This window comes from Heliangelus exortis, chromosome 25 (genome assembly GCF_036169615.1).
Source record: "Heliangelus exortis chromosome 25, bHelExo1.hap1, whole genome shotgun sequence".
NCBI lineage: Eukaryota > Metazoa > Chordata > Aves > Apodiformes > Trochilidae > Heliangelus > Heliangelus exortis.
In genome coordinates, this window is record NC_092446.1 from 5,532,755 (window position 1) to 5,555,147 (window position 22,393).

Sequence of the window (22,393 nt, forward strand, 5' to 3'; positions counted from 1 at the left end):
TTTATATTCCTTTGCCACGTAGATCCCAGCTGGGGGTGTTCTGTCACTGCATTCAATCTAATCCTTTTTAAAACCCTGGTAAGTCCTCTGCTCCAGTGATATCCTTTGGCAATGAGTTTTGCAAAGAAAGTGCTCCCTGTGCATTAGTCAGGAAGGTTTATGTCTTTATAGTAGCTTGATGATGCTGGGCTGCTATATATAGATTGTCAGCAATTAGCAGGACGCTTGCAAGGTTATTTAAGTAATTTTTTTTCTTTATGCCTCAACTTACTGAATTTTCTGTATGTATGAAAACACTTGAAAGTCAACTTGTGACTGCAAGAAGAAAGAAAAGCAGAGAAAGAGCCTTGCTTGGAGCAGATGGCTCATTTGACAGGGCTATCTTTAAGAAATGGGATTTTAATCAGGAACCTTTGATTAAAATAGTTTCTTTGATTGCTCAGGTCCCGGGCACACCCCTGTGGGCTGGAGGTATGTGTGGCAAGCCCAACCCTATAACCAGTCCCTGGGGCTGGTGGAGAGATGGATCCTGCCAGGATCAGAGACTCAGTTAGTGCTCCAGGGGTCCCAGAGTTTTTCCACAGGCATCTGCTGCCCCCAGCACTGGGAACACTGGGAACACTGGGGCCCTGGCAAAAACCAGGCTTGGACCCAGCTCTGCATTGGGTACTTGGTGAGACAGAGCCCACCATCACCTTCACACCTGCCCTTTGGAGGAGAGGTGCAGGGGGCTGGATGGGGGCTTGGGACCAGCCTGGGCACACTGCACCCCCGGGGACAAAGGCTTCAGCATCCAAAAAAATTGAATCCCCCCCATCCCTCATCATCCACCCTCTCTGAGACTCCATGAGAGATTTCCATTGCAGCAAAGCTCCTAGCAGCAGGGAGCCCACGATGGCTCAACCCAAGACACCCAGAAACATCTGAAAGGAGCAGGGCACCCTCCCCTGCTCTTTGGAAAGGGCTGGACTGCACCCAGGCGGAGGTGTTTTAATGACTGTTTTGGATCCCCGGGAGCCAACCTCCTCCCACCCAGCCCAAGGTAATTCACCTCCTCCGCCGGCGTTGGAGGATTGTTGACTGGTGGAGAGGTGGCTGGTAGAACAGGTTCTCCACAGGGAGTTGTCTCGGAAAGCCTGGGAGCCCTGGATGGATGAAGCCCGGAGCTGAGCTCTGGTCTCCGCTCCAGCTCCGGCCCAGCCGGGAGTTGTTGGTGTTTTTGTGGCACTCCTTTCGCCCGGCGCCGCTGGCAGCCAAATTACAGCTTTGCCTCTGTCAAGGTAGATAAGGAGCCATGTGATGCAGCGCGGTGCTGAGCGGGCTGCAGGCAGGGTAAAGGTGCTCAGGGAAATCAACCTTGCAGGGAGCTCTGCCCTCCTCGGGGAGAGGAGTCTCCGGGCAGCGCAGATCCGGAGCTCGCAGATCCTTGATGCTTGCGGAGGTTTTGGGGTCTCCGTGAAACTCGGGGAAAGCAGGAATGACTTCCAGCAGAAGGAACTGGTCTGATCTCTCCAGGTAGGTGCTGTGGTTTAATGCTTAACCCTTTCCAGCGGCGGGAGGGAGGGGTGAGGGTGCTCTGCCAGCTCAGCAGCCCGGGCTGGAGGGTGCTGGGGAGTTTGGGGACAGGGACACCACGGGGGCTGCTGCTGGCAGAGGGGCTGCAGTGCTTGGCACTGCTGGAGGTTCTCGTGGCTGAACAAGTTCAGGGTTTTTCTGCTGGAAGGTGAGCACTGCAGGTGAGAACCTGGCTTTGGGAACACAGCCTTGCCCCGTGTTGGCTTGGAGCGACCTGGGCTGGTGGGAGATGTCCCTGTCCTCACAGGGGGGTTGGAACCGGATGATCTGTAAGGTCCCTTCCAGCCCAAACCATTCCTTGATTCTGTGATTCTGTATTTTTGATCTGGTTTGCCTTTCACTGGGTGGGTCTGGCTGGGCTGTGTCTCCAGCCTTACCCTGGTGCTGGCTGTGAGGTTCTTCCACTCTCCCCATACAGTCCCTGGGTGTGGGTCCTGGGTCCATCCTGTGCAGGCTGAGCACCCATCCAGTGCTGAGCAAGCACTGATTCATTGGCAGTCTCTGGAGGATCCCCACAGCCTCGGGTGTTGGTCCTTCCTAAAAAGTGATCTGTCTCTGATGGGAGCCAGGGAAGGTGAGGCTTCTGGGCATCATAGGGTGAGTCAGGGGCTCACCCAATGCCTGGCTGATGTGTGGATGTTGGCACTGCCATCTGACACAGCCATGATCCACAAAATGGAGCAGAAACCCTACTTTTAGTGCATATGATGGCTCCAAGACTTAACTGTAAATAACTTTGGGTAAGACTGTATCCTGGGCTGCATCACCAGCACCATGCCCAGCAGGCTGAGGGAGGGGATTCTCCACTCTGCTAGTGGGAGGCATCAAACCCCACAGAGGGTGTTGGAACTCGATGATCTTTAAGGTCCCTTCAAACCCAAACCAGTCTGGGATTCTCTGAAACACCTCCCATGGACACTTCCCAGAAGTGGGAATGGAATGGGACCATCCTACTGAGTGGTTCTCTGGCCTGACTCCATCATCCATGGGATGGATCCAGAGGGCATCCCGACCCCATCCAGATCCAGGTCCTCCAAGCCTGAACACAAGCCCTGTGGGATCCTGCTCCTGGGTTGTTTCACAACCCAAGGAGGCTGCTTCTGCACTCTCATTAGATGAGGCAGTGGTCACTGAAACAGCAGAAATGTCAGAACCTCAGCACTAATGATTAACAGGGCAGGAAAGGACAAGGCAGGGGGACACTCACCAATTTTTAGTCATCTCTTTGAGACTGAAAAGGGTGAGATAGTGAAAAACAAACTCTGCTTTGAAAAGAGGAGGGAAAGATTGGCAAAGCAAATCCCCAGACTAATGGGTGGATTACTCAAGTAAAAATAACGAGAAGCTGCATGTTGGCAGTGCCAGGGTACGTGCTGCCTCCGAGGGAGCCAAGCAAATTCAAGGCAGGAAAATCTCATTTTCATTTTGAAGAAGCCCGTGCCTGCAAAAACAAGAACTGACTGGCTCTGACGTGGGGCTGAGCAGAGCTGTCACTGAGTGAGGGACAAACGTGCTGGGCAGAGGCAGCTCCGTGCGTGTCTCAGCCCTGCTGGGTGGGAATATGTGTATCCAGGGAAAGTTGTGCTGGGAATCCCCCCCTGCCCTGCAAACAGAACCCAAACTGCAGCCCAGGGCAGCTCCCCCAGTCCTGAGATTCCCTGCTCAGAACCATGGAGGTGGGAGCAGACCCAAGGAGCTGGAGAGGGCTGGGAGGTGGAGGGCTGGGGATGCTCCCAGGGGCAGGGCCCAGGCTTCCATAGCTTTCCATAGCTTTCCATAGCTTTCCATAGCCTTCCATAGTTTTCCATAGTTTTCCATGGTTTTCCCCAGCCTTCCACAGCCCCCTCTCTCCATGTGACCATCATGGCAGCCTGGACCACCCTCCCCCCCAGCATCCCCATTTGCTATTGGGGTATGAAGGCTCCTGTGGGGTGTGGGGTAGGGGCAGGTCACCCCTGGCATTGCCCTGTCCCCAAGCAGGCTCTGGGCTCTCTCCATCCCCCCTTTGCTCTCCGTTCTGCTCTGCTGACCCCCTGTGCTCCACCATCTGCCTCCAGCAGGAAGAACAGAAGCCACAAGGAGCTGTGGGGGGTAATGTGGTTTAATTTATCACCCAGCTCTCATTACACAGTAACTCACAAACCACACTGCCACTCACTCACCCTGCTGCTGGCCATGCCTCAGGTGGGGCTGCTCTGACTTTCCCGTCCTTCAGAGCCAAACTCAAAGGAAACCCCAAGTCTGGAGGCAGCTGGGGGGCTGCAAGGATCAGGTGTGGGGAGGGCTCTGCCCTGTGAGTGTTCACAGCTGAGGACCAGTGAACACTGGGGTGAAAATTCAATCCATCCAACAAAAATATTTTACAGCAGAGTTCATGCATCTGCAGAGAGGGTGGGACAGGATTTGTACTGAGAGAGGAAGGGAAAGTTGGGGTTTTCCAAAAAACCTCTCAGTTAGGGTGGCATTTTATCCAGAAGTTTATACATTCAGCTTGTGCAAAATAAAATCCTTAAAGATGGCTCTTTCAAGAGGGTTGGTTACAAACCTTGTCTTTTTGGTACAATCTGTGATGATAATTCCCAGTCCCAGCCACATGCAGGGAGTGAGAGGATCTCTGCCCGTGGTGTTTCCAGGCAGACCTTGTCAGCAGGTGCCTCCAGCTGCCTTTTTGCTCAATAAAAATTCAAATGCCATCACCACAACTTGCACTGGGGCCAAAATCTTCTGCCACCAGTGGTTACCCTTCCAGTTCATGCAGCTGAGATGAGGGACCCGGTCTTGCTAAGTTGTAGGTTGAATATCCTTTCCTGGGAATGCTGGCTAATTTAGGGATTCCTTTGAAACAAGTGCTCCCTCCAACAGAAGGAATTAGGAGTTGTAATGTCAAGTGTTTCTGTTGGGAAATGCCTGCACCACCTGGGTGGAGCAAGAACCCTCTGTGACACCTGATTCACACTGGCATCTGCAGCAGCTGGAGAAGGCAACCAACATCCACCAGCCCCAAAGGTGTTCCAGTCTCCTTCTTTGTCTGGCATCAGGGCTGGACACAGCCCCTCCATGTCCCCGTGTTTCATCCCAAACAGCCTGGCCAGGCAGAGGACCCTTGAGGATGAAGAGGAGCAGCAACGCGAGCGCCGGAGAAGGCACCGGAACCTCCTGTCCTCCACAGCAAGGGATGAGGAACCTCCCAGCCCTGTGAAGGACACAAATCCAGCTTCCAGCAGGTGTGTGAGGTCCTGTACAGTCCATCCTACTCATGGTGCTGATGACTCACAGGTTGCTGCTTTGCTTTGCTCAACCCTGAGCCAAAGCTGCTGCAGCTGGTGGGATTTTCTTCTGGGTGAGTGGGCTGAGCTGTGGGAAGGGCTGGGCTCCAAGGGGAGAAGGAGGAGTAGCAGAAGAGGGAAATACCCCTGGTGGGTTGAATCCTCTGTCTTAACATGCCCCATGGCACAGGGAGCCAGTGTGCCAGGGTGAGGGTGGGTGCTGAAGAGGAGCTCAGGTGGGTGCTAGCCATGTCCTGGTGGGGTCTCGAGCAGGAAAGAGCAGCCAGGCCCCTCTGAACCTTGCAGGGCAGGGGAGCTGAGTGTGCAGCACTTGGCTGGCTGTCCTCTTGCCCCTCTGAACCTTGCAGGGATGTTGTGTGACCTGTGCTGAAGTGGGCAGGAGAACCAAGGGCTTCCCAGAGGTTCTCCCAAAGTTCCCTGCTGCAGAGAGCTGGGATTTGGAGGCACCCTGAGCTCAGCTGCCTTTACACAACTGATCCTGGAAATGTCCAGGACTTGGTGGGTGCTGATGTCCTGGGATGAAGCTGTGGAAATTCTTAATCCCTGCCACAGAAACCCAAGAACAACTAAACAAACAAACAAACCAACAAACAAAACCAGGAGGGAAAACCCACTTTTGATCCAAACTTGTCCTCAGTGAACCTGGCTGGGGTGATGGGATGAGTGTGGTTGCAAGTCCTGGTCTGCAGGGATGACCCCAGGATGCTGGTGGGATTTTTATGCTCCCCCAGAGCCTTTCAGCTGGGTTAAGCTCCCCTGCAGAACTCAGGGTGCTGGTGCTGAGCTCTGCCCCCATTTTGTCTCCATCTCCAGACCTCAACCTGCGGTGAAGTCAGGGTTCCCAGAGAACAAGGAAGAACGTAAGGTCTCAGAGGTGCTGAAGACACAAGAAGGGAGAAGGACGAGGTCCCCAATGTCCATCTCAGAGAAGCTGAGGCAGAAGGAGCAGCAGGAGCCGGGGGTGGGGAGGAGCCGTGTGCGTGCAGAGCAGGAGAAGATCCAGGCTGGAGAGAGGGATCAGGATGGGACCAAAGGCAGAAGAGACCAACCAGGAGATCAGCACCCGGTGCAGAAGGCAGTGGTGAGGGGACGGCTCCAGGACAAAGAGGGACAAAGTGTGGGGACACGTCAGGGGGAGCAGCAGAAGGAGGAGGGGGAGCAGCAGCCAAGGGCATCGCCAGAGCTCGGGGGCTGCCGCATCCGGGAGGTGAAGATCTTGACCAGGCAGGGAAGCTGCAGCATGGAGGAGAAAACATCCTCAGTGGTGACCCTGGCTTTGGACTCCCAGGTGAGCAGGAATGGACAAGGCACCAACCCTTGGGGTGCAAGGTCCTTGGTATTGGGAGGACAATGGAGAGAGGGAAAGCCCAAAAGTCCCAGGAGGGCAATGGGACCCATGGGCTTTTGGGGAAGGGTTTTCTTAGGGCTGCAAACCATGAGGTGCTGGACAGGGTCCCGTCACCACCACCTGTCCCTCCCTTGCATGTATGATTCTAATCACCTTCTCCAGCAAACCTCCACTGATTGCCACTTATTGTGGTTTCTCTGAAGTGGTGTTCAGGGCTTTGCATATCCCAGTGAGATATGTGCAAGGCTTGGAGGATCTCATCCATCTCAGCCTTCTGCCTCCACACCAGTTCCCACCCTGGCTACCCTACTCCCTGTGCCTTCTCTGCAGGGATGCATCAGACATCTGCTTTTTTTTTTCTCAGAAACCATCCAGGAGTCCCTCCAGGGAGGTAACTCAGCTGTCTCCCACCCCAGAGGAATCTGCAGAAAAGTCAGATACTTTCCCAACTCCTGTCACCTACAGCAGCTCCATCAGACGAACCAGCCCCAGAACTGTCTCCTTCAGGGTAAGAGATAAAGCAAGGAGGAGAAAGACTCTCATTTGGGTAGTGGAAGGTGAGGGGAAGGACAGGGTTGCTTTGGTCTCCAGGTTATTTTGGCAGAACCTGTTCCCAAACATGTGCTCAGATTCTACCCTTGGTTTGGGCACTGCAGCTCTGCATCAGGCTTTCCTCTATTTTCCTTCTCTGGGTCTGGCTGAAGGCCTGTGGTGAACATGCCCCTGTTCATAGGCTTTGTGCTGGAATGGAAATTTATGGGAAGTAATGAGAAAACAGGGAGCTTGTTGTCCACAGATTTTCCAAGGAGTCAAGGGAATGACCATGCACCCTCCAGCATTCCTCGTCTTCTCTGAGAGCACAGGATAAGAATAAAATCCAACCTCCTTCTTGTCCTTTCTTACAATCCTGAGAATATCTTAATTCCACCCCCTAAAAAAAAAAAAAAAAAAAAAAAATCTGTGCAATAAAGTACTTGGAGAGGTTGGGAAAGGCAGGAGCTGTTGAGGTCCTCTATGCTGAGATCTGGGCTGACTGGTTGGGCTGGACTTCCATGAGAACAAAACCTTTAGCACCACAAGTGGTCCTTAGTCTGGAGAGCTCTGAGCTCTGGTGTGGGTGAAAATGGCACTTGCTTGAAAGCTTGGGGCTGAATCTGAGATAGTTTCTCCTTCAATAACCAAAAATGGCTCCAGTATCTCCTCTCCTTGTGTCTTCCAGGTGATCTCAAGAAAACAGAAAGAAGAAAGCCAAAGCCCTCTCACTAGGAGGTCAGCATCTCTCTTCATGTTACTTTGGCCTTTCTGAGCAGGGACTGTCATGCTTTGGTCTCCAAGGGATAGAAGGAGGTGACAGGACCTGGTCCCAGCTTGTGAGTGCCCTGGTACAGGTCTGGTGAACTTGGCAGTTTCATACTTGGCAGTTTAGTCAGGGTAAACTGAGGACCTCACAGCTATTTTTCAGTGGTCAGTATGGCCCTAGTAAGATGGGGATACCCAGGGAATGAGCAGGGAATGAGCTGCTGTGCTTCACTTGGAAGACAGATGCAGGAGGAGGGGACAGGATCTCCTGCCCTGTGGAGTCACCCAGCACCATGGGCTGAGTCCAAGGAGATGCTGAGGGTGTTGCCTTTGGGTGTTGGAACTAATGATGAATGTCCCTTCCAACCCAATCTGTTCTGTGGTTCCATGTGTCCAACTTCCCTTTTCTTCACCAGTGTGAGCCTGAGGATCCCCGGGAGCAGCACAACCATTGGGGAGAAGCTGGAGAAGTACAACTCAGCTGTGCAGGTAGAGGCACAGCAGGACTGGAGGGAGGGGATGGATGTGTGGGGAGGGATGGGCTGGAGCTGAGAGGGGGAGGGAGAGAGGGGCTGAGCTGCACAAAACACCCAGTGCTGATGGGGCTGAAGGAGACATTCCCAGGCAGAAGAAGGGATGGGGCTCAGGCTTTTAGGAGCAGAGAGAAGCCATTCCTTGGAGAGGGTCGCAGGGGTGCTGCACAGATCTGCTGGGAGGAGCCATGGGGCAACCCCATGAGCTGGGGATGGGCAGGAAGGGAACCAAGCCCAGCAGGGTGGGGATGTCAGCCAGAACCAGGACTTGGCTTTTACTGCTTGGGGTGCAACATGGCACTGGCTGATGCCCCTCTATCCTCCCAGCGCTCAGAGGTGGTGAGATCCTCCCTGGCTGTTCAGAAGAGCCTCTTGCTCTCCTCCGAGGGGGTGGCCAGCAAGCGCAACTTCTTTGAGACCAGTGCTCCCAGTAAGACTGAACCGGTGGCTGTCAAGAAGGTAAGGGCAGGGGCTGGCCTGAGTGAGGACCTTCTGGCAGGGTCCTGTGCCACGGCAGGCACGAGATTTTTGGACAAATCTTCCCCTAAACCCAATCAGGAGGTTGTAGGTTTAGAACACAACTCTTCCCAGGGGTCTGAGGGGGGACCTTGTGGCTCTCTGCAGCCCCCTGAGAGGAGGTTGGAGCCAGGGGGGGTCGGGCTCTGCTCCCAAGGAACAAGGGATGGGACAAGAGGAACTTTTGGCCTCAAGTGGTGCCAGGGGAGGTTTAGGTTGGAGCTGGGGAAGAATTTCTGCCTGGAAAGGGTTGTCAGGGCCTGGCCCAGGCTGCCCAGGGCAGGGCTGGAGTCCCCATCATCCCTGGAGGGGTTTCAGACCCTGGAGATGTGGGGATGAGGGGCATGGGGTGGGGGTGGCCTGGGCAGGGATGGGGGAAGGGTTGGACTGGATAATCTGAGAGGTCTTTTCCAATCCAAATGATTCCCACAATACCAAGGCAGAGCCCAGCAGGCTGCAGGTTGTTGGGAGTTTGGGCAGGGCTGGACTTGGACCAAGCACACCGAAACTGCTCTCTGGTGGGGTTGGGTTTGTGGCACTGAGCTGGGATGGAGCCAAGGTGTGGGCTGGGGCTCTTCCTGCTGCAGGTTTGCTCACTCTCCCCATGCCCTGGGGATTATCCTGGGTTGTGTTCCTGAAGTGGGAGAGCTGGTGCTGTAACCCTGTTGTCCCCCTCTGTGCCACAGGACAACCTGAAGCTCTCGGGCTCCGTGACATCCCGCATTAACCTCTGGATCAGCCGAGGCCAGGAGCCTGCCAAGGAGGAGAAGAGCAAGGTACCAGCTGGTGCTGACACCTCAGGCTGGATCCTAGTGGGACATGTCCCCACCTCTGGGGTATAAGGAGTTTGAAGGGTTGATGAACCTTTGGCTGAACCCATTAAAGGGTTTGAGAGGAGTTTAGGCAGGGCTGGGTGCTGCAGAGCCTGAGATGTTTGGGCTTTACTTAATGCTGTGCCAGGATCCTGATCCCAAAGTGCCTGGGCAGCTGCTACCAGCTCTTGGGGTGAGGAGGGAGCAGGAACCAGCTGGGTGCATGTCCCAGGGGATGTGCAGGGGGATCTGACCCTGACACCAGTGACAGAGATCACCCCAGCATGATCCCATCTCTGGGTTCTGCAGGGCTTAGAGAACTGTGAGCACTGAGAGCTCCTGCTCCTCGTGTCTGGAGCAATCTGCAACCCTGAGTCCACCCCAGCCCCCAGAGTAGGGACCAAAGGACAGCTCAGGGACTTGGGGGTCAGCACTTTGCCACCACAGCTGCACCAGGACGTGGGTGCAAGGCAGATGGACTGGAAACCCTTTGTCCTCAGGGAACTGTCCCCTGCTTGGACAGAAGAGGTTCAGCAGGTCCTGGGGATATGTCCCTGATAACAGCACCAAGGAACTTTGTCCCTGCTGGTGGCAGAGTCTCTGAGAGCCACCTGAGTGCAGGACCAGGAGGGGCAGCTCCAGCCCAGCCCCAGACAAGCCCAGGCACCCCCAGCACTGAGCTGCAGAATTAACACTGCCCAAACGTGTCTGTCCCAGGAGGCTGAGCTGGCTCCACGGCTGCCAGGAAAAGATTTGCTCCCGGGGTCACCCGTGGGTAAAGCTTGCAGCTCCTTTTGCTGTTTTGTCTCTTCTGCCACCCCTCTCTGTGGGCTGGAGCTGCACTTGGGTCTGAAGGTCTCCCAGGTGCAAGATCTCAAAGCTGAGCACTTTCATCTGCAGCATTTGCACCTCAAGGTTTGGCTGAAGTCAGATCAAGGCACCACAGCAGATGCTGCATGGGGAAAACTTCTGGTGTGATTTATGACTTTCCTGTTTGCAGGACATCAGGAAGATAAACAGCCTGCCAAAACGTGATGTCTGGGTAAAGCAGCCAAGAGGCACCCCTGGAGACAAGGTAGACGTGGAGCTGCTTGGAAAACTGCATCCTCTGAGCTGGAGGCAGAGCTGGGACCTCCCTGGGGTGCATCAGCCCCCGTGGGACAGATGGGGGGAGGGAGTCACGGGGGACACCCAGGACCCCATGGGCTGGGGGAATCAGCATGAGGGGGCAGCTGGAGGCAGCTGGAAGGGAGAGAAGGGTCTGTAGGGCCAGGGGAAGGGGAGTGACATGTGGGGTGGGATTTAGGAGATGCCTGACTGCCCCATGTCCTGTTTGGGACAAGGATGGTTCCAGTAGCTCCTTTGGGGTTTTGCAGCCTCAGGCCCAGCCTCACTCTTTCTCACTTTCTTTTCCAGTTGTAATATTATCAAATGAACTGGGAAAAAAAACATTTTGCTCTGGAGATCAAAGCCCAGCCCTACCCAACCATCCAGCAGCCACCACCATGAGAGGACCCCGTGCTGTGTGTAGGTTCACCCCAAGGTTGCTGGGGATCTCTTGTGAGATGTGAAGGAAGAAGGCTGGAAGATTATCCCTGTCCTGACCATCCCTTGTGCCCTTGAAGCAGTGACCCCCTTCACTTAGTGATAGGGAAGGGTGGCTTGGCCATGGCCCTGGTTTGGGGGTCAAATGAAGCTGATTGCCCTGTGCTGGGCCCCTTCTGCAAAGCCCATTTCCTTCTTCCCCTTCCTCCCAAATCTTTGCCCTTGGCTGTGCAGACCCCTGGTCCCACACCCCTGGGATGCTGAGCCCAACCAGCAAGGCCACTGGGTGCTCTGTCCAGGTCAGGGTGCCCTGGGCAGTCCATAAAACAATGCTCAAATCCTGGTGTTGGGGACGTTCAATGGGCTTGGGCTGTACCTTGAGCAACCACTGGGGTGTCCAAATTTGGTGTGGGACTCTACTGCTGCCCCTGGGTCTGGGACTTTCTTGCTGGGCTTTGGAAAGGGCTTGGTTATCTCTGTGCATTTTTTTTTTTTCCTAATAAAAGTTGCTCTTTCTAAGATGCTCCTGGTCACCTGGTCCTGGTCTGGGACTGGAACCAATTCCCTTTCTTTCTTCTGGCAAGAGGAAAAAAAAGGAAAAAAGTGTCCTGGGAGGGTAGAAGCAGACCGAGATTCTTCCTTTCTCATTGCAATGTCTTGGGCCCGGTGCAGCAATGGAGAGAGCCCAGGTGGGGGCAGTGGGGGGGCTCTGGTCCCCCCTGGGGCAGTGCTGCCTTATCAGTGTCCCCAGCCCTAGAAAGTGACAGCTGCCTGGCTTGTGTCAGCCCCTCAGGCACTTGTGTATCTCAGTCCGGAGGGTTTAAAATAGCAAATCTCTGAGGCCACACAATAGCTTGGGCTTATATGGGCTCCTGGGGGGGAAAGGGGGAGCAGCGGAGGGGCCGGGGCCGAAATAGCAGCTCACAAGTGCTGCATTCCTGCCTGGGCGCCGGGCACATTCCTGCCGGCACTGCCCGCCCCGGGGTGGGCGCTGGAGCCCCCTTAAAGCCTCCTGCCCCCCAGGAGCATTTCCCAGACACCCACTGGCTTCCCCTCAGCTCCTCGGGATCCCCGTGGCAGAGGTAAGGCAGGGGCAGAGGGTGCTGGCTCCTGGAGGATGCTGGGCAGTGGTTAAAAGCCCAGAATGGATTTGGCTCAGGGTTGGTGGTCCTGCCCAGCCCCTCGTACAGGGATGGATTTTTGCCACGAAGGCATTCCCATGGAGAAATCCTCAGGACCCACTCCTGGGGGGTGTGTTTGCCACTTGCCCAGCACCCTCTGAACCGCCCCAGTGGTTGAGGAGGATTTTGCCTGCCTTGGTTCTGGGGCAATCTCATAGATCCCCATTCCTGGTGTCTCCAGAAGGGACAGGAGGGATGAGCTGGGCCAGCCTGACCCTGAGACTGAAGGCTTCTGGGCATGGTCTGACTTTGCCACCCAGAAAGGGAGCAGAGATGTGACCCAGGCTGGAGCCAATGCTGGGGTCTGGGTAAAGCAGGGACTGCAGCCTGGAGAGGGGTAACCCAGAGGTGTGATCAGCCAGCCCTGAGCTAATGCAGAGGGGGGGTTTAAGGAATGAGAGATATCTGGGTTATTTGATACACAGCAACCAACGTGAGACTTTTCTGCAATCAAAAATGTCAGTGTTTCCTTTTTCTGTCTGCAGTACATCTGGCTGAGTTTTCCTAATTCTTTCAAAACAAGATTTCAAAGCTCTGGAGGACAGGTTTATCTGTGCAGAGGATGGATGGATATTTCCTAGTGCCACTGGTTTTCTTCTGCACTCCCTTGACAGTCCTGGTTTTGTTGCAGTTCCTTAGCAAATGCTCTGTGGGATAAAGTGATGAGAGAGGAGGGGAATGGAAATGTAGAAAGAAGGTTCTGCAAATGCATGTTTGCACTGTCACAGCCAGGAGGGAACCTCTGCTCTTGTGTGGTGAAAGGAGCACAGAAATCTTGGGTACTCAGAGGCCACATAAAGGATTTAGGCAAACTCTTGGGAGTAGCAGGAGCATTCCCAGCCTGGAGGAAAAGCTGGGCCAGGAATTGATGTTGGAGAGGGAGCAGAGATTGAGGGGATGGTGCTGGAGGGGGGGGTGCTGAGGGCCAATCCTCAGCTCCATCAGAGGGAAGGGAATGTGCAGAGAACCTGAGGCAGATGGGGCTGAGATCTGACTTTGTCTCCACAAAGAACCTTCTGAGTCATTGCTTGGAAATGAGATTTGACAGACCCCTGTGTGCCATGGGTACCCCGAGTCATCCCTCCTGGAAAGCCTCTTTCCCATGCTTGTGGGTTCCAATCCTGGATTCAGCATCCTGTAGCCTGTCCTGCCCCTCCTGGGTAATAAATCCTCGACAGATGTAGTCAGGACCAGTTGTTCCCAGACACTCCTCAGGAGAAGGGAAGCAGTGGAGGGCTGGCAACAGGTGGTTCAGCACATGGGAGTTATTTCTAGGGCTGCCTTGCCTGGTCCTGCTGCACCTCAGCTCTGCTGGGGTCTGGCAGGAATGCAAGAGGTGGGCAGGGACAGGGGGTGATGCTCAGGGCTGGTCCTGGGCCCATCCCTGGCCCCTCCTGGGGGTGTCCCTGCCAATGCAGGGGGGTTGGACCTTGATGATCTCTAAGGTCTCTTCCAACCCAAACTATTCTGTGACTCTATGGTCATGGGGCTGCTCTGTGCAGACCTTGGGTTGGGTGGGATGAGGTGGAACCATGAGCAAAGTCCTGCTCACATCTGGCAGGGGGTTGGGTGTGCTGGGAAGATGAGCATGGCTGTTCCTCTGGAGGTATCAGCACTGTTGCTAACCAGGCTGTGAATTATTCCTTTGAGCTAAACTCAGTCTCAGGACCAGGACAAGGAGAGAGAAATGCTCCTGCTTCACCCTGACCATCCCTCTCCAGAGCATTCTTGACACCTGGAGGGGTAGGCTGGGAGGTCTCACTGAAATGTGGTTTGTGCAGGGCTGTAAATCCGTGATAAAGGGACATCCCTGCAAGTTTCTCTATCCCAACAGAGCTAAGAATAGTGAGGAAGGAAAAGCAGCTGAAGGTTGTGGTTGGGTTATTCTCCTGTGCTCTAAGCCGGGCACAGCTCCTGCCAGCAGTCATGGGTGTTGTGTGAGGCTCTGCAGCATCTCCTGCCTCCTGTTTGGGGTGAGCTGGGATCCCGGGGCAGGAGGGGAGGGGGGAACCTTATCTACACTGAGATAAGGCTGGGACAGCTCAGCTGGGGCCATCTGGAAGCCCCAAGTGCTTTGGAGAGATGCAACATCCCTGTGCCAGGGGTGCTGGAGGATGGGCTGTGCTTGGTCCTTATCTCAGCTCCTCACCCTCCAATCCACTTTGAATTCTGCCAGATACCCAGGCATGTCGGGCTCTGAGGAGGTCACTGAAGAATACGAGCAGTAAGTGGGGTGTTTTTAAACACCTTTTCCTTCTCCCTATTCCCACTGCCCTGCAGGGTCACAAGGCTGCTGAGGGAGTATTCAGGGGCTCTGGCTCCTGTCCCACTCTCCCAGTGGGAGATCGCCTCACCCTGAGCCCATCTGGGACACTGCTGAGACCCCCAGAGTGGGGAGTTGGGGTTCAGTACAGATGTGGCAAGGGACAGTCCCTGCATCAAAGATGCTGCAGTTTAAATCCCTGAGATAGAGCTGGGAAAATCTGGTGTCATCAGTCCCTTACTGATGGGGAGTAAGGGAGTAATGGAGTCTGTGCCATATCTCAAGCATCACCACTCAGGGCCCCAATCTGAGGGTGACATTTGCTGGTGAGGGCTGCTGGGCCATGGGCTGCACCCTGGAGAAAAGGAGCTCACTGTCTGTGATACCTGGTCATAGGGATCAGCCCAAACACAGCTCCTGCTTCTTTTTCAACAGCAGGAAAAGTAGATCTGAATCCTCCTCAGGTTTAAATAGCACAACAGACACTCAGGTCTTGGCAGTCAGGCTGAGCCCTGTGCCCCGTGTCCCCCGAGCACACCCAAGGACAAACTTCATCTTCCCCAAGGTCAGAAAAGGACTTTGGGACAAAGGTGGGGTTCTAGGATGACAGACCATGGTCACTTGACCTTCTCAAGATGCAAAAGGGTGTTGTGCTCTGAGCACTGTCAAAGCATCAGTAAACACTTCAGCTCCTGTTATCTGCAGCCTTGCAGGGTGATCTGGGTCTTGTCCCATCCCCAAGGCCACCCCATGGCACGTCACACAGCAGCCCCTGTCCTTTGCTATGGGAAAGGGGAGCAAGCTCTGAGGAAACGTGAAATTCCCCTTTATCCTCACTGATGGACACCTGCCCCATTGCAGCAGATCACTGGAACTCCATGGATTTCTGTTGTGCTTTCCAGGGAGCAGGAAGGTAAGAGGACAAGGAGCATCTGCAGCTGCTCTAAGGCTGAAGCTGGGAAATGATCAGAGCAACTTCAATAACCTGCATCTTCTTTCCCTTCCCTCTCCTCCGTGCTCATGTGTGCCCTGTGAAGAGGAGTATGTAGAAGAAGGTAAGTGCTTCACCGGGACCTGGAAAAATCAAGAGACAAGTGCTGGTCAGGGTTGTCCTTGGGTGGGTTGTGTTGGTAGCTCCTTGGCTGCAATGGGCTCAGGATGCCAAGGAGAGGCAGACAAGCCCATCCTCTAGATTTCTCCATGTGAAACAGTGGGATCAAAACCATGTTGGATGTTCTCAGGACCTCTTCTCAGAGTGATATCTTGACTCAAAGCAGGGTGGAGATTCTGGACTGGGGCTCTGGCAGAGGTGTGAGCCCAAGAACTCAATGGGAGGTGGAGCTGCAGTAAGAGGAATGATGCTCAAGCACAAACCTCCAGCTCCCTCTGTCTGATGAAGAAACAAACTCCAGGGTGCAGGCAGCCACTCTGGGACATGCAGGGCTGGGATGCTGGGCCTGGGAGCTTCATTTTGCTGAGCCCTTTCAGGGCACTGTCAGCCTGCTCAGTAACACGTCCTGAGAGTTCAAAGCAAAGAGAGGCACAAGGGGGGAAATCACTGCAGTTCTCATCTCATGCACGTTGTAGCTACATGCCACAGCTCCATGGCATCCCACTAACCTCTGCACTTATTCCTTTCCCTCCTCCCTGGCTCAGAAGAGGAAGAATGGCTAGAGGAAGAAGACGGTAGTTATTGCACCTTTCTTTATTTCATATCTCCACTGCTGCTGGGAATATGTCGTGGGTTGGTGTGTCTTTTGCCTCTCTCTGGTTGGGAAATGGTTTTCTTTCATTCTTCCACTTCTCTCTCTTGCTTCTTGCACTGCCCCCTTCCTGCCCTGCTCCTGCCTCTGCCTCCTCTCTTACACCCGAACCGGGGTTTCTGCCTTCTTTTTCTTCCGTTCTCTCTTGCTGCGGGACCACGGAGTCTCCCCAGCATCACCCTGGCTCCAATGGAGGAGTCTCGTGGGGATGCTGCTCCCTCCAGTGGAAAATTGCTCCAGCGGTGTCAGACAAGGGATACGAAGGTGCCGAAGGGGCGTCCCCTGGTGCCAGGCAGCTTTGCTCTCCTTGCTCTTCTCTGCCCGGAGCAAAGTGACAGAAATCGCTCCCTCCCCTCCTGGGGTTCAAGAGCACAGAAGGGAATGAGGGACAACCCAGGACTTGGATATAAATCCCTTAATTTTTTAATTTTTTTTTTTTTTTTTTTTGCCCTGCCCCAGCACAGAGCAGCTCCTGGGTAAAGGTTGGAGGGAATCTCTTTGCTTCTTGAGCTTCTTCCTCCCCTGTCTCCCCAGGTCTCTCTCTTGGCCAACTCCTTGCCGTGGTTGTCCCAGTCCCGGGGTCCATGGGGATCCAGCAGGAGCAGCAGCTCCCAGGCTGACACTGCTCGTTATTCCACAGGTCAGGAAGAACAGGGAGAGGAAGCAGAGGAGGAGACTGAAGAAACCAAGGAGGAGACTGAAGAAACCAAGGCAGGAGGTGTGTGCTGGCTTCTCATGACTTGGCTGGAGCCACATTTTCTTCGTGGGGTGCCCAGCAGGGTCTGGGATGTCCCAGGGTGGCTTGGGGCAGTGGGAGGGGTGAGGGGTGGGGTCTCCCCCATATCTGTGGCTTCCAGTAAAGTGGTGTCAAACCTGAGCTGCCCTTTCCTGACCTACCAGTGCCTGGGTCCTCTGCTGGTTGCTGATCACAGAGTTTGTGTCCAGCACTTAGAAATAACGCCCCAAAATGAGGGAATCCTTTTCCATCAAGAGGTCCCAGAGCCTCAGAGTGGGGATTTCTCAAGCTGGGGTCATGCTCTGAGGTCTCTCACTGGATGAGACCCCTTTGGTGCAGACAGGGTTGGGTCCCAACATGTACCCCAGGTGGGGTGTTGGGACCCCTCTGTGCTGGGGGGATGTGGCTGCCATCACCCATGGGTGCTCACATCCTCCCCATTGCTTTTGAAACAGAACAAGAAGATGAAACGAAAGCACCAGCAGAAGGTAAAGCAGGAGTGGAGGAGAGATGGTGTTGGCCACTTCAGTCCTGATCCCAGCCCCCTGGGCCCTTGTGCCTTCCCTTGGGGTTTTTTTGATGCTGAAGAGAGAATCTGGGGTAATTGGTGCAGAGCTGCCCTGACCCCATCCTCCAGGGCTGGGAGAACAGGAGTCCTGCAGGAGAGGTGGCTTTGTGCTGCTGAGGGAAGAAATTCACCCAAAAGACTGCAGGAGAGGGCAGCAGTGCTGCTGTCCCTTCTGCTGCTCCTTCTGGGTTTCTCCTGGGGAGGACCTGGGGCTCTCTTGGTCTGATTGTGAACACGGGATGTCCCTGAGGGACCTGCTGTCCCCCAGTCATCCCGGAGGGATGGAGCTGGGTTTTGCAGCAGGGATAAGGATGTGGTAGGAGGCACTTTCTGACCCAAACCACTGTGACTGTGGGCAGGGGGCACAGCACAGCCTCCAGGGCCCAAACCATTTTGTTTTCCACAGGTGGAGAGGGGGAACGGGAGCAGGAGCCTGGGGAAGGTGAAGTATCCATCCTTGTTCCTCTCTGGGCAGGAGGGACTGAACTGTCCCTTTGCCCATCTAGGAGGTACCAAACACCTTCCTGCTCAGCCAAGAGTGTCAGCGTGTGTTGGGTGAATGCCTTGGCTGTGGTCAGGCTGCACCTCCAATCCTGGGGTCATTTTTGGGTCCCTCACACCGAGAAGGACATTGAGGGGATGGAGAGTGTCCAGAGAAGGGAATGGAGCTGGGGAAGGGTCTGGAGCTCAGCTCTGCCCTGGGGGTGTTGATGCAGATGCCCCAACAAATGCCTCAGTTAACTTTGTCTTTCTCTCTCACTCCGGGGGACCTGCAGGTGAAGCGAAGCCAAAACCCAAGTAAGTGTTGGTGCATTTTCTCTTGTGCAGGGTCTGACCCAGGACAGAGGCTCCGTGGTCTACAAAGGGTGTGGGACAGTGAGGCCTCAGAGAATGAGCATAGGGTGGGCCTGGGACATGAAGAGAGCCAGGCAGATGGACAGAGGGGATGAAGGAGGTCCCGAGAACAAGGGCTTTGTGCAGGTTTGAAGCATTTTGAGCACTCCCTGGGGTAGCCCTGCAGCCAGAAAATGTCTGTGTGCAGCCCAGGCTGGGGACACAGCCCATGGCACAGCCAGGACATGGCCTCTGCAGTGCCTCCTGCTATGGCTGGCATGGGACAGGGACACGAGTGCCAGCATCCTGGGGACAGGAGCAGCCACCAAACACTGCCAGGAACCTGCAGGGCTTCATGGACCTCAGGGATGCTGTTTTGGGGGAGGCAGATACGTCCTCAGACTCAATCTCTTCAACCCTTTGTGTCTTTATGTGCTCCTATGAGCATCTCCTGCCCTCCCTTAAGCCCACCACGGGTGGGGGGATGGTTTCCAGCTCCCTGTGACAGCTCACACTGGAGTCCATGGTTCTTCTGTGCTCTTTTGGGTGAGCAGTGGGGTGGCTGCCAGCCCCAGGGTGTCTGGCAAAGGGTCGCTGCCAAGTTGCCTGCAGCTTGTGGAGTTATTCCAGCCATGCAGGCACCATGGAGTGCTTCCCGGGAATGCCAGAGCTCTTCCTCTGAGGCTGTGCAGCTGGCAACCTCCAGCAAGCAGTGTTACACTTTCCTGTCCTCAAAATGTGTTCTCTCTGCTTCCCTGGGGACTGGGAGGCTCAGAGAGGAGGGCTGGGAACCAGGGAAAGGCACCATCCTGTCCCAGGGATCTGCTGCAGCCTCTCCATCCTCCTGGGTTGCAGGCTCTTCATGCCAAACTTGGTGCCTCCCAAAATCCCAGATGGTGAGAGACTGGATTTTGATGTAAGTTGCCCACTCGGTGTCAGCCCCCGTGGGGTGATCCCCTCCCCCTGCCACCTCCAGCAGCTCCTGAGGGGCTCCACTCGTGGGCCCACAGCCACTGCAGATTTTCCTCTCTGGGGCAGGACATCCACCGCAAGCGCATGGAGAAGGACCTGAACGAGCTGCAGGCCCTCATCGAGGCTCACTTTGAGAGCAGGAAGAAGGAGGAAGAGGAGCTCATCTCCCTCAAGGACAGGATTGTATGTCTGCAGCTTCCTCCTGCTAACACTGGTGCCACCTCTCCCCTGTGGAGAGCTGCATCCCTTCCTCCAGCCCACAGAACCTGAGATCTGAGCCAGGTTTTTCCCCCCAGTGCCCGGGAAGCCCCGGAGTGGCCGCTGTGACGCTGCCCCTTCCCCCATGGTCACGGCTCCACGTTGCTCCCGTGGGGGATGTGGGAGCAGAAGATGTGCCCTTGGGGTTCTGAGGGATTTGGGGGTCAAGGATGCATCCCCAAGGCCAGAGGGCGTTCCCTGGGGTGCCAAGGTCCTCTCCTTCTGCAGGAAAAGAGGCGAGCGGAGAGGGCAGAGCAGCAGCGGATCCGCAGCGAGCGGGAGAAGGAGCGCCAGGCACGCCTGGCCGTGAGTTTCCCTCTGGGAATGGGGTCCTGGGTGCTCCTGGGCAGCACAGTTCCAGGCACAGAGCACATCAGAGCACAAGATGTGTGCTGCTGGTCTGTGGGTCTGCCCACTCCTGACCCAACTCTGTCCCCGGCAGGAAGAAAGAGCTCGGAAAGAGGAGGAGGAGGCCCGGAAGAAGGCTGAGGAGGAAGAGAGGAAGAAGAAAGCTTTCTCCAACATGCTGCACTTTGGAGGCTACATGCAGAAGGTGTGATCTGACTCTGGGGGGTGGTTGCAGTGGAGCCACTGGTGCTCCTGGGAAGGGCTCAGCCATGGTCTGGCCTCACAGCACCACGCATGTGCTCAGGGTTGGCAGGCTGTGGTTTCTCCAAGCAGAGGAAGATGCTGTTGGGTTCCAGCAGTGGCTGGAGGGACAAAGTGATCTGATCCTTTGCAGATGCTGGCCAGGTCAGGTCCAGCCTTGCCACAGGGGACATGTCTTGTCCACTATTGCCACAATTTCCTCGAGGACCTCGTGTTTCTGGAGTTCCTAAAGCTGAGGGTTTTGTGGGGAGAACAGGATAGAGGCAGAGCTAAGTCTGGGCAGTTTTCTTTCCCTCCAATGGACTGGTGATTTCCTCAGTCAGAGAAAAAGGGTGGAAAGAAGCAAACAGAGCGGGAAAAGAAGAAGAAAATCCTCAGCGAGCGGCGGAAGCCCCTGAACATTGAGCACCTGAGTGAAGAAAAACTGAGGTGAGCCTGGGCTGCAGGGGGAATGTCCAGGACAGGGGCTCTGCTTTGGGTCCCACCTCCCGGGGCAGGATCTGGGGTTCGGGTGGGTTTCCTGGGACCTGCAGGCAGAGCAGAGGGTGAGGGCACAGTGGGCAGAGGGGCTGTGACATCCCAGGGGGGACACGGGTCCCGTCTGCCGGGCCACCACTGCCGAGCTGCTGCGAGCATCCCTGACCATCGGAGGGAGCCACGCTCACACGCATGGGACGCGTGTCCCCAGCCGTCTTCACCCGTGGCTCTGGTCCACGCGTGGGACTGAGTCCCACATCCCTGTCTGGGCACGGAGCCTGCAGAGCCCCGTCCTGGGGGAGCAGGAGGGACATCACAGCCCGGTGCCAGCAGTGAGCTCCCTCTGAGCCTCATCTCACACTGAGACCAGAGGGCTCTTCCCACAGGGAGAAGGCCAAGGAGCTGTGGCAAACCATCTGGGACCTGGAGGCTGAGAAGTTTGACCTGCAGGAAAAGTTCAAGCGCCAGAAGTACGAGGTGGGCTGAGAGGTCCTGCAAGCCTCGAGCTTGCTCACCCTCCATGTGCCTGCTGCTCCCTCTGCTCCCTCCCCAGCTGGGGGATGGAGTGGGAATGTTGTCTGGGGAAAGCTGTGTCAGGAGAGGGCTGTGTCCCCCCTTGTGCCTGGGGTGACAAACACCCAGGAGACTCTGCCTCACTGAGAGCCAAGCCAGCTCTGCCTCCCTTCCGGAGATGGTCAGGATCAATCCATCCCTCCCAGAGGCTTCCAGCTGCCCAGGCAGAGCTGAGCACACAGCCAGGAGATGCTGTGGGACGTGGCAGCCAGGAGCTGTGTGGTGGCCCTGTGACCTCCCAGCTCCTGGGGACGTGGGCTTCCCAGTGTGCTGTACATCACAGCCTTGTCCCAAACCCCACTCAGGGACTGTGAGGGGAGAGAGATCAGGGATGCATCTTCACCCTGACCCTCATCCCTGGCTGGGCATGGGACCTTTCCAGGCCTCACCATCCACTTCTGCTTCTCTTCCAGATCAATGTTCTCCGAAACCGTGTTAGTGACCACCAGAAAGTGTAAGTCCCTGGGCAGGCTCTGTCCCCCTCCTCAACACCTCCTGCCCTTCCAGCTCCCCTGTCCCCAGTTCCCACCCTGTGTACCTCCTGGCTCTCTCAGAGCCACTTCCTGTCCTTCCCACTCCTGCCTCTGGTCCCACTGGACCTGCAGGGGACTCAGGGACCTTGGCCCACGCTGCTGTGGTCCCATAGACAGACCCCTCCTGCCTCCCACCTCCACCATCTTCACCCCATCACGGGATGGGCCCCAGTGAGACCCCCACCACTGCACATGGAGTTGTGGGTCCTGGGGGGTCCTTCCAGCCCTGAGCCACCCCTATCCCTGCTGTGACTCTGCCCACTACCTCAGAAACACATTGTCAGAGATTCCAGATTGTGTAGGAGGGGATATCCTATGGGCTGTGGGAGCTGGGCAGGCCCACGAGGTCAGGGGTCTTGTCCCTGTGCCCATGTTCCCTGCACAGCACTGGGGATCCTTTATGGGAGGGTGGAGGTGGGTGTTGTACCCCCACCCCTGGAGCATCTTCCTCCTCTCTCATCCCCATCCTGCCCCACCATCTCCCATGAGATGCTCAGCCTGCCCAGCATGTCAGGGAGCAGCATCTCCCCCCCTTTCACACCAAATTTCTCTTCTCTCCTGCCCCACCATGGTCTGTTCTGGCAGCAAAGGGTGAGTATGGGCGTTCCTGAGTGCTGTGTGTCTCCCACTGCACGTGTGCTGCATGGACACCAGGCTGGCAGCAGGGCAGAGGATGAGACAAGGAGCCAAAGCTCCCCTGGTTGCTCTCAT

The 22,393-nt window shown here is 55.6% G+C and overlaps 2 protein-coding genes across 5 annotated transcripts; both read left to right on the forward strand.

Moving 5' to 3' along the window:
* Positions 1-1,064: 1,064 nt before the first annotated feature.
* Positions 1,065-11,434, forward strand: LAD1 (ladinin 1). Its single transcript, XM_071768427.1, has 10 exons — positions 1,065-1,515; positions 4,659-4,799; positions 5,676-6,150; positions 6,575-6,718; positions 7,430-7,479; positions 7,926-7,998; positions 8,370-8,501; positions 9,245-9,334; positions 10,371-10,445; positions 10,787-11,434. The coding sequence occupies exons 1-10, from the start codon at positions 1,478-1,480 to the stop codon at positions 10,790-10,792; spliced, it is 1,224 nt and encodes a 407-aa protein (XP_071624528.1). The 5' UTR covers positions 1,065-1,477; the 3' UTR covers positions 10,793-11,434.
* A 454-nt stretch (positions 11,435-11,888) lies between these two features.
* On the forward strand, positions 11,889-21,670 carry TNNT2 (troponin T2, cardiac type). 4 transcript variants are annotated; one of them, XM_071768417.1, is made up of 15 exons: positions 11,895-11,997; positions 13,931-14,069; positions 14,273-14,331; positions 15,397-15,414; positions 16,763-16,840; positions 17,314-17,346; positions 17,833-17,868; positions 18,203-18,224; positions 19,116-19,176; positions 19,299-19,415; positions 19,719-19,796; positions 19,933-20,043; positions 20,419-20,528; positions 20,963-21,053; positions 21,563-21,670. In XM_071768417.1, the coding sequence occupies exons 9-15, from the start codon at positions 19,123-19,125 to the stop codon at positions 21,605-21,607; spliced, it is 606 nt and encodes a 201-aa protein (XP_071624518.1). In that variant the 5' UTR covers positions 11,895-11,997; positions 13,931-14,069; positions 14,273-14,331; positions 15,397-15,414; positions 16,763-16,840; positions 17,314-17,346; positions 17,833-17,868; positions 18,203-18,224; positions 19,116-19,122; the 3' UTR covers positions 21,608-21,670. The 4 variants fall into 4 exon arrangements, with proteins under 4 accessions (XP_071624517.1, XP_071624519.1, XP_071624520.1 ...); XM_071768416.1 differs by lacking the exon at positions 13,931-14,069 and having other exon boundaries at positions 11,889-11,997; XM_071768418.1 differs by lacking the exons at positions 13,931-14,069; positions 17,833-17,868 and having other exon boundaries at positions 11,889-11,997.
* Positions 21,671-22,393: the final 723 nt, after the last annotated feature.

Bases quoted from the DNA above. Each gene is read 5' to 3' on its own strand.
- LAD1 (XM_071768427.1), top strand. From the start codon at position 1,478: ATGACTTCCAGCAGAAGGAACTGGTCTGATCTCTCCAG. The intron at 6,151-6,574 runs GTGAGCAGGAAT...TTTTTTTCTCAG, and splicing joins CCCTGGCTTTGGACTCCCAG to AAACCATCCAGGAGTCCCTC. The intron at 9,335-10,370 runs GTACCAGCTGGT...TCCTGTTTGCAG, and splicing joins CCAAGGAGGAGAAGAGCAAG to GACATCAGGAAGATAAACAG.
- TNNT2 (XM_071768416.1), top strand. From the start codon at position 19,123: ATGCCAAACTTGGTGCCTCCCAAAATCCCAGATGGTGAGAGACTGGAT. The intron at 19,177-19,298 runs GTAAGTTGCCCA...TCTCTGGGGCAG, and splicing joins GTGAGAGACTGGATTTTGAT to GACATCCACCGCAAGCGCAT. The intron at 21,054-21,562 runs GTGGGCTGAGAG...CTTCTCTTCCAG, and splicing joins TCAAGCGCCAGAAGTACGAG to ATCAATGTTCTCCGAAACCG.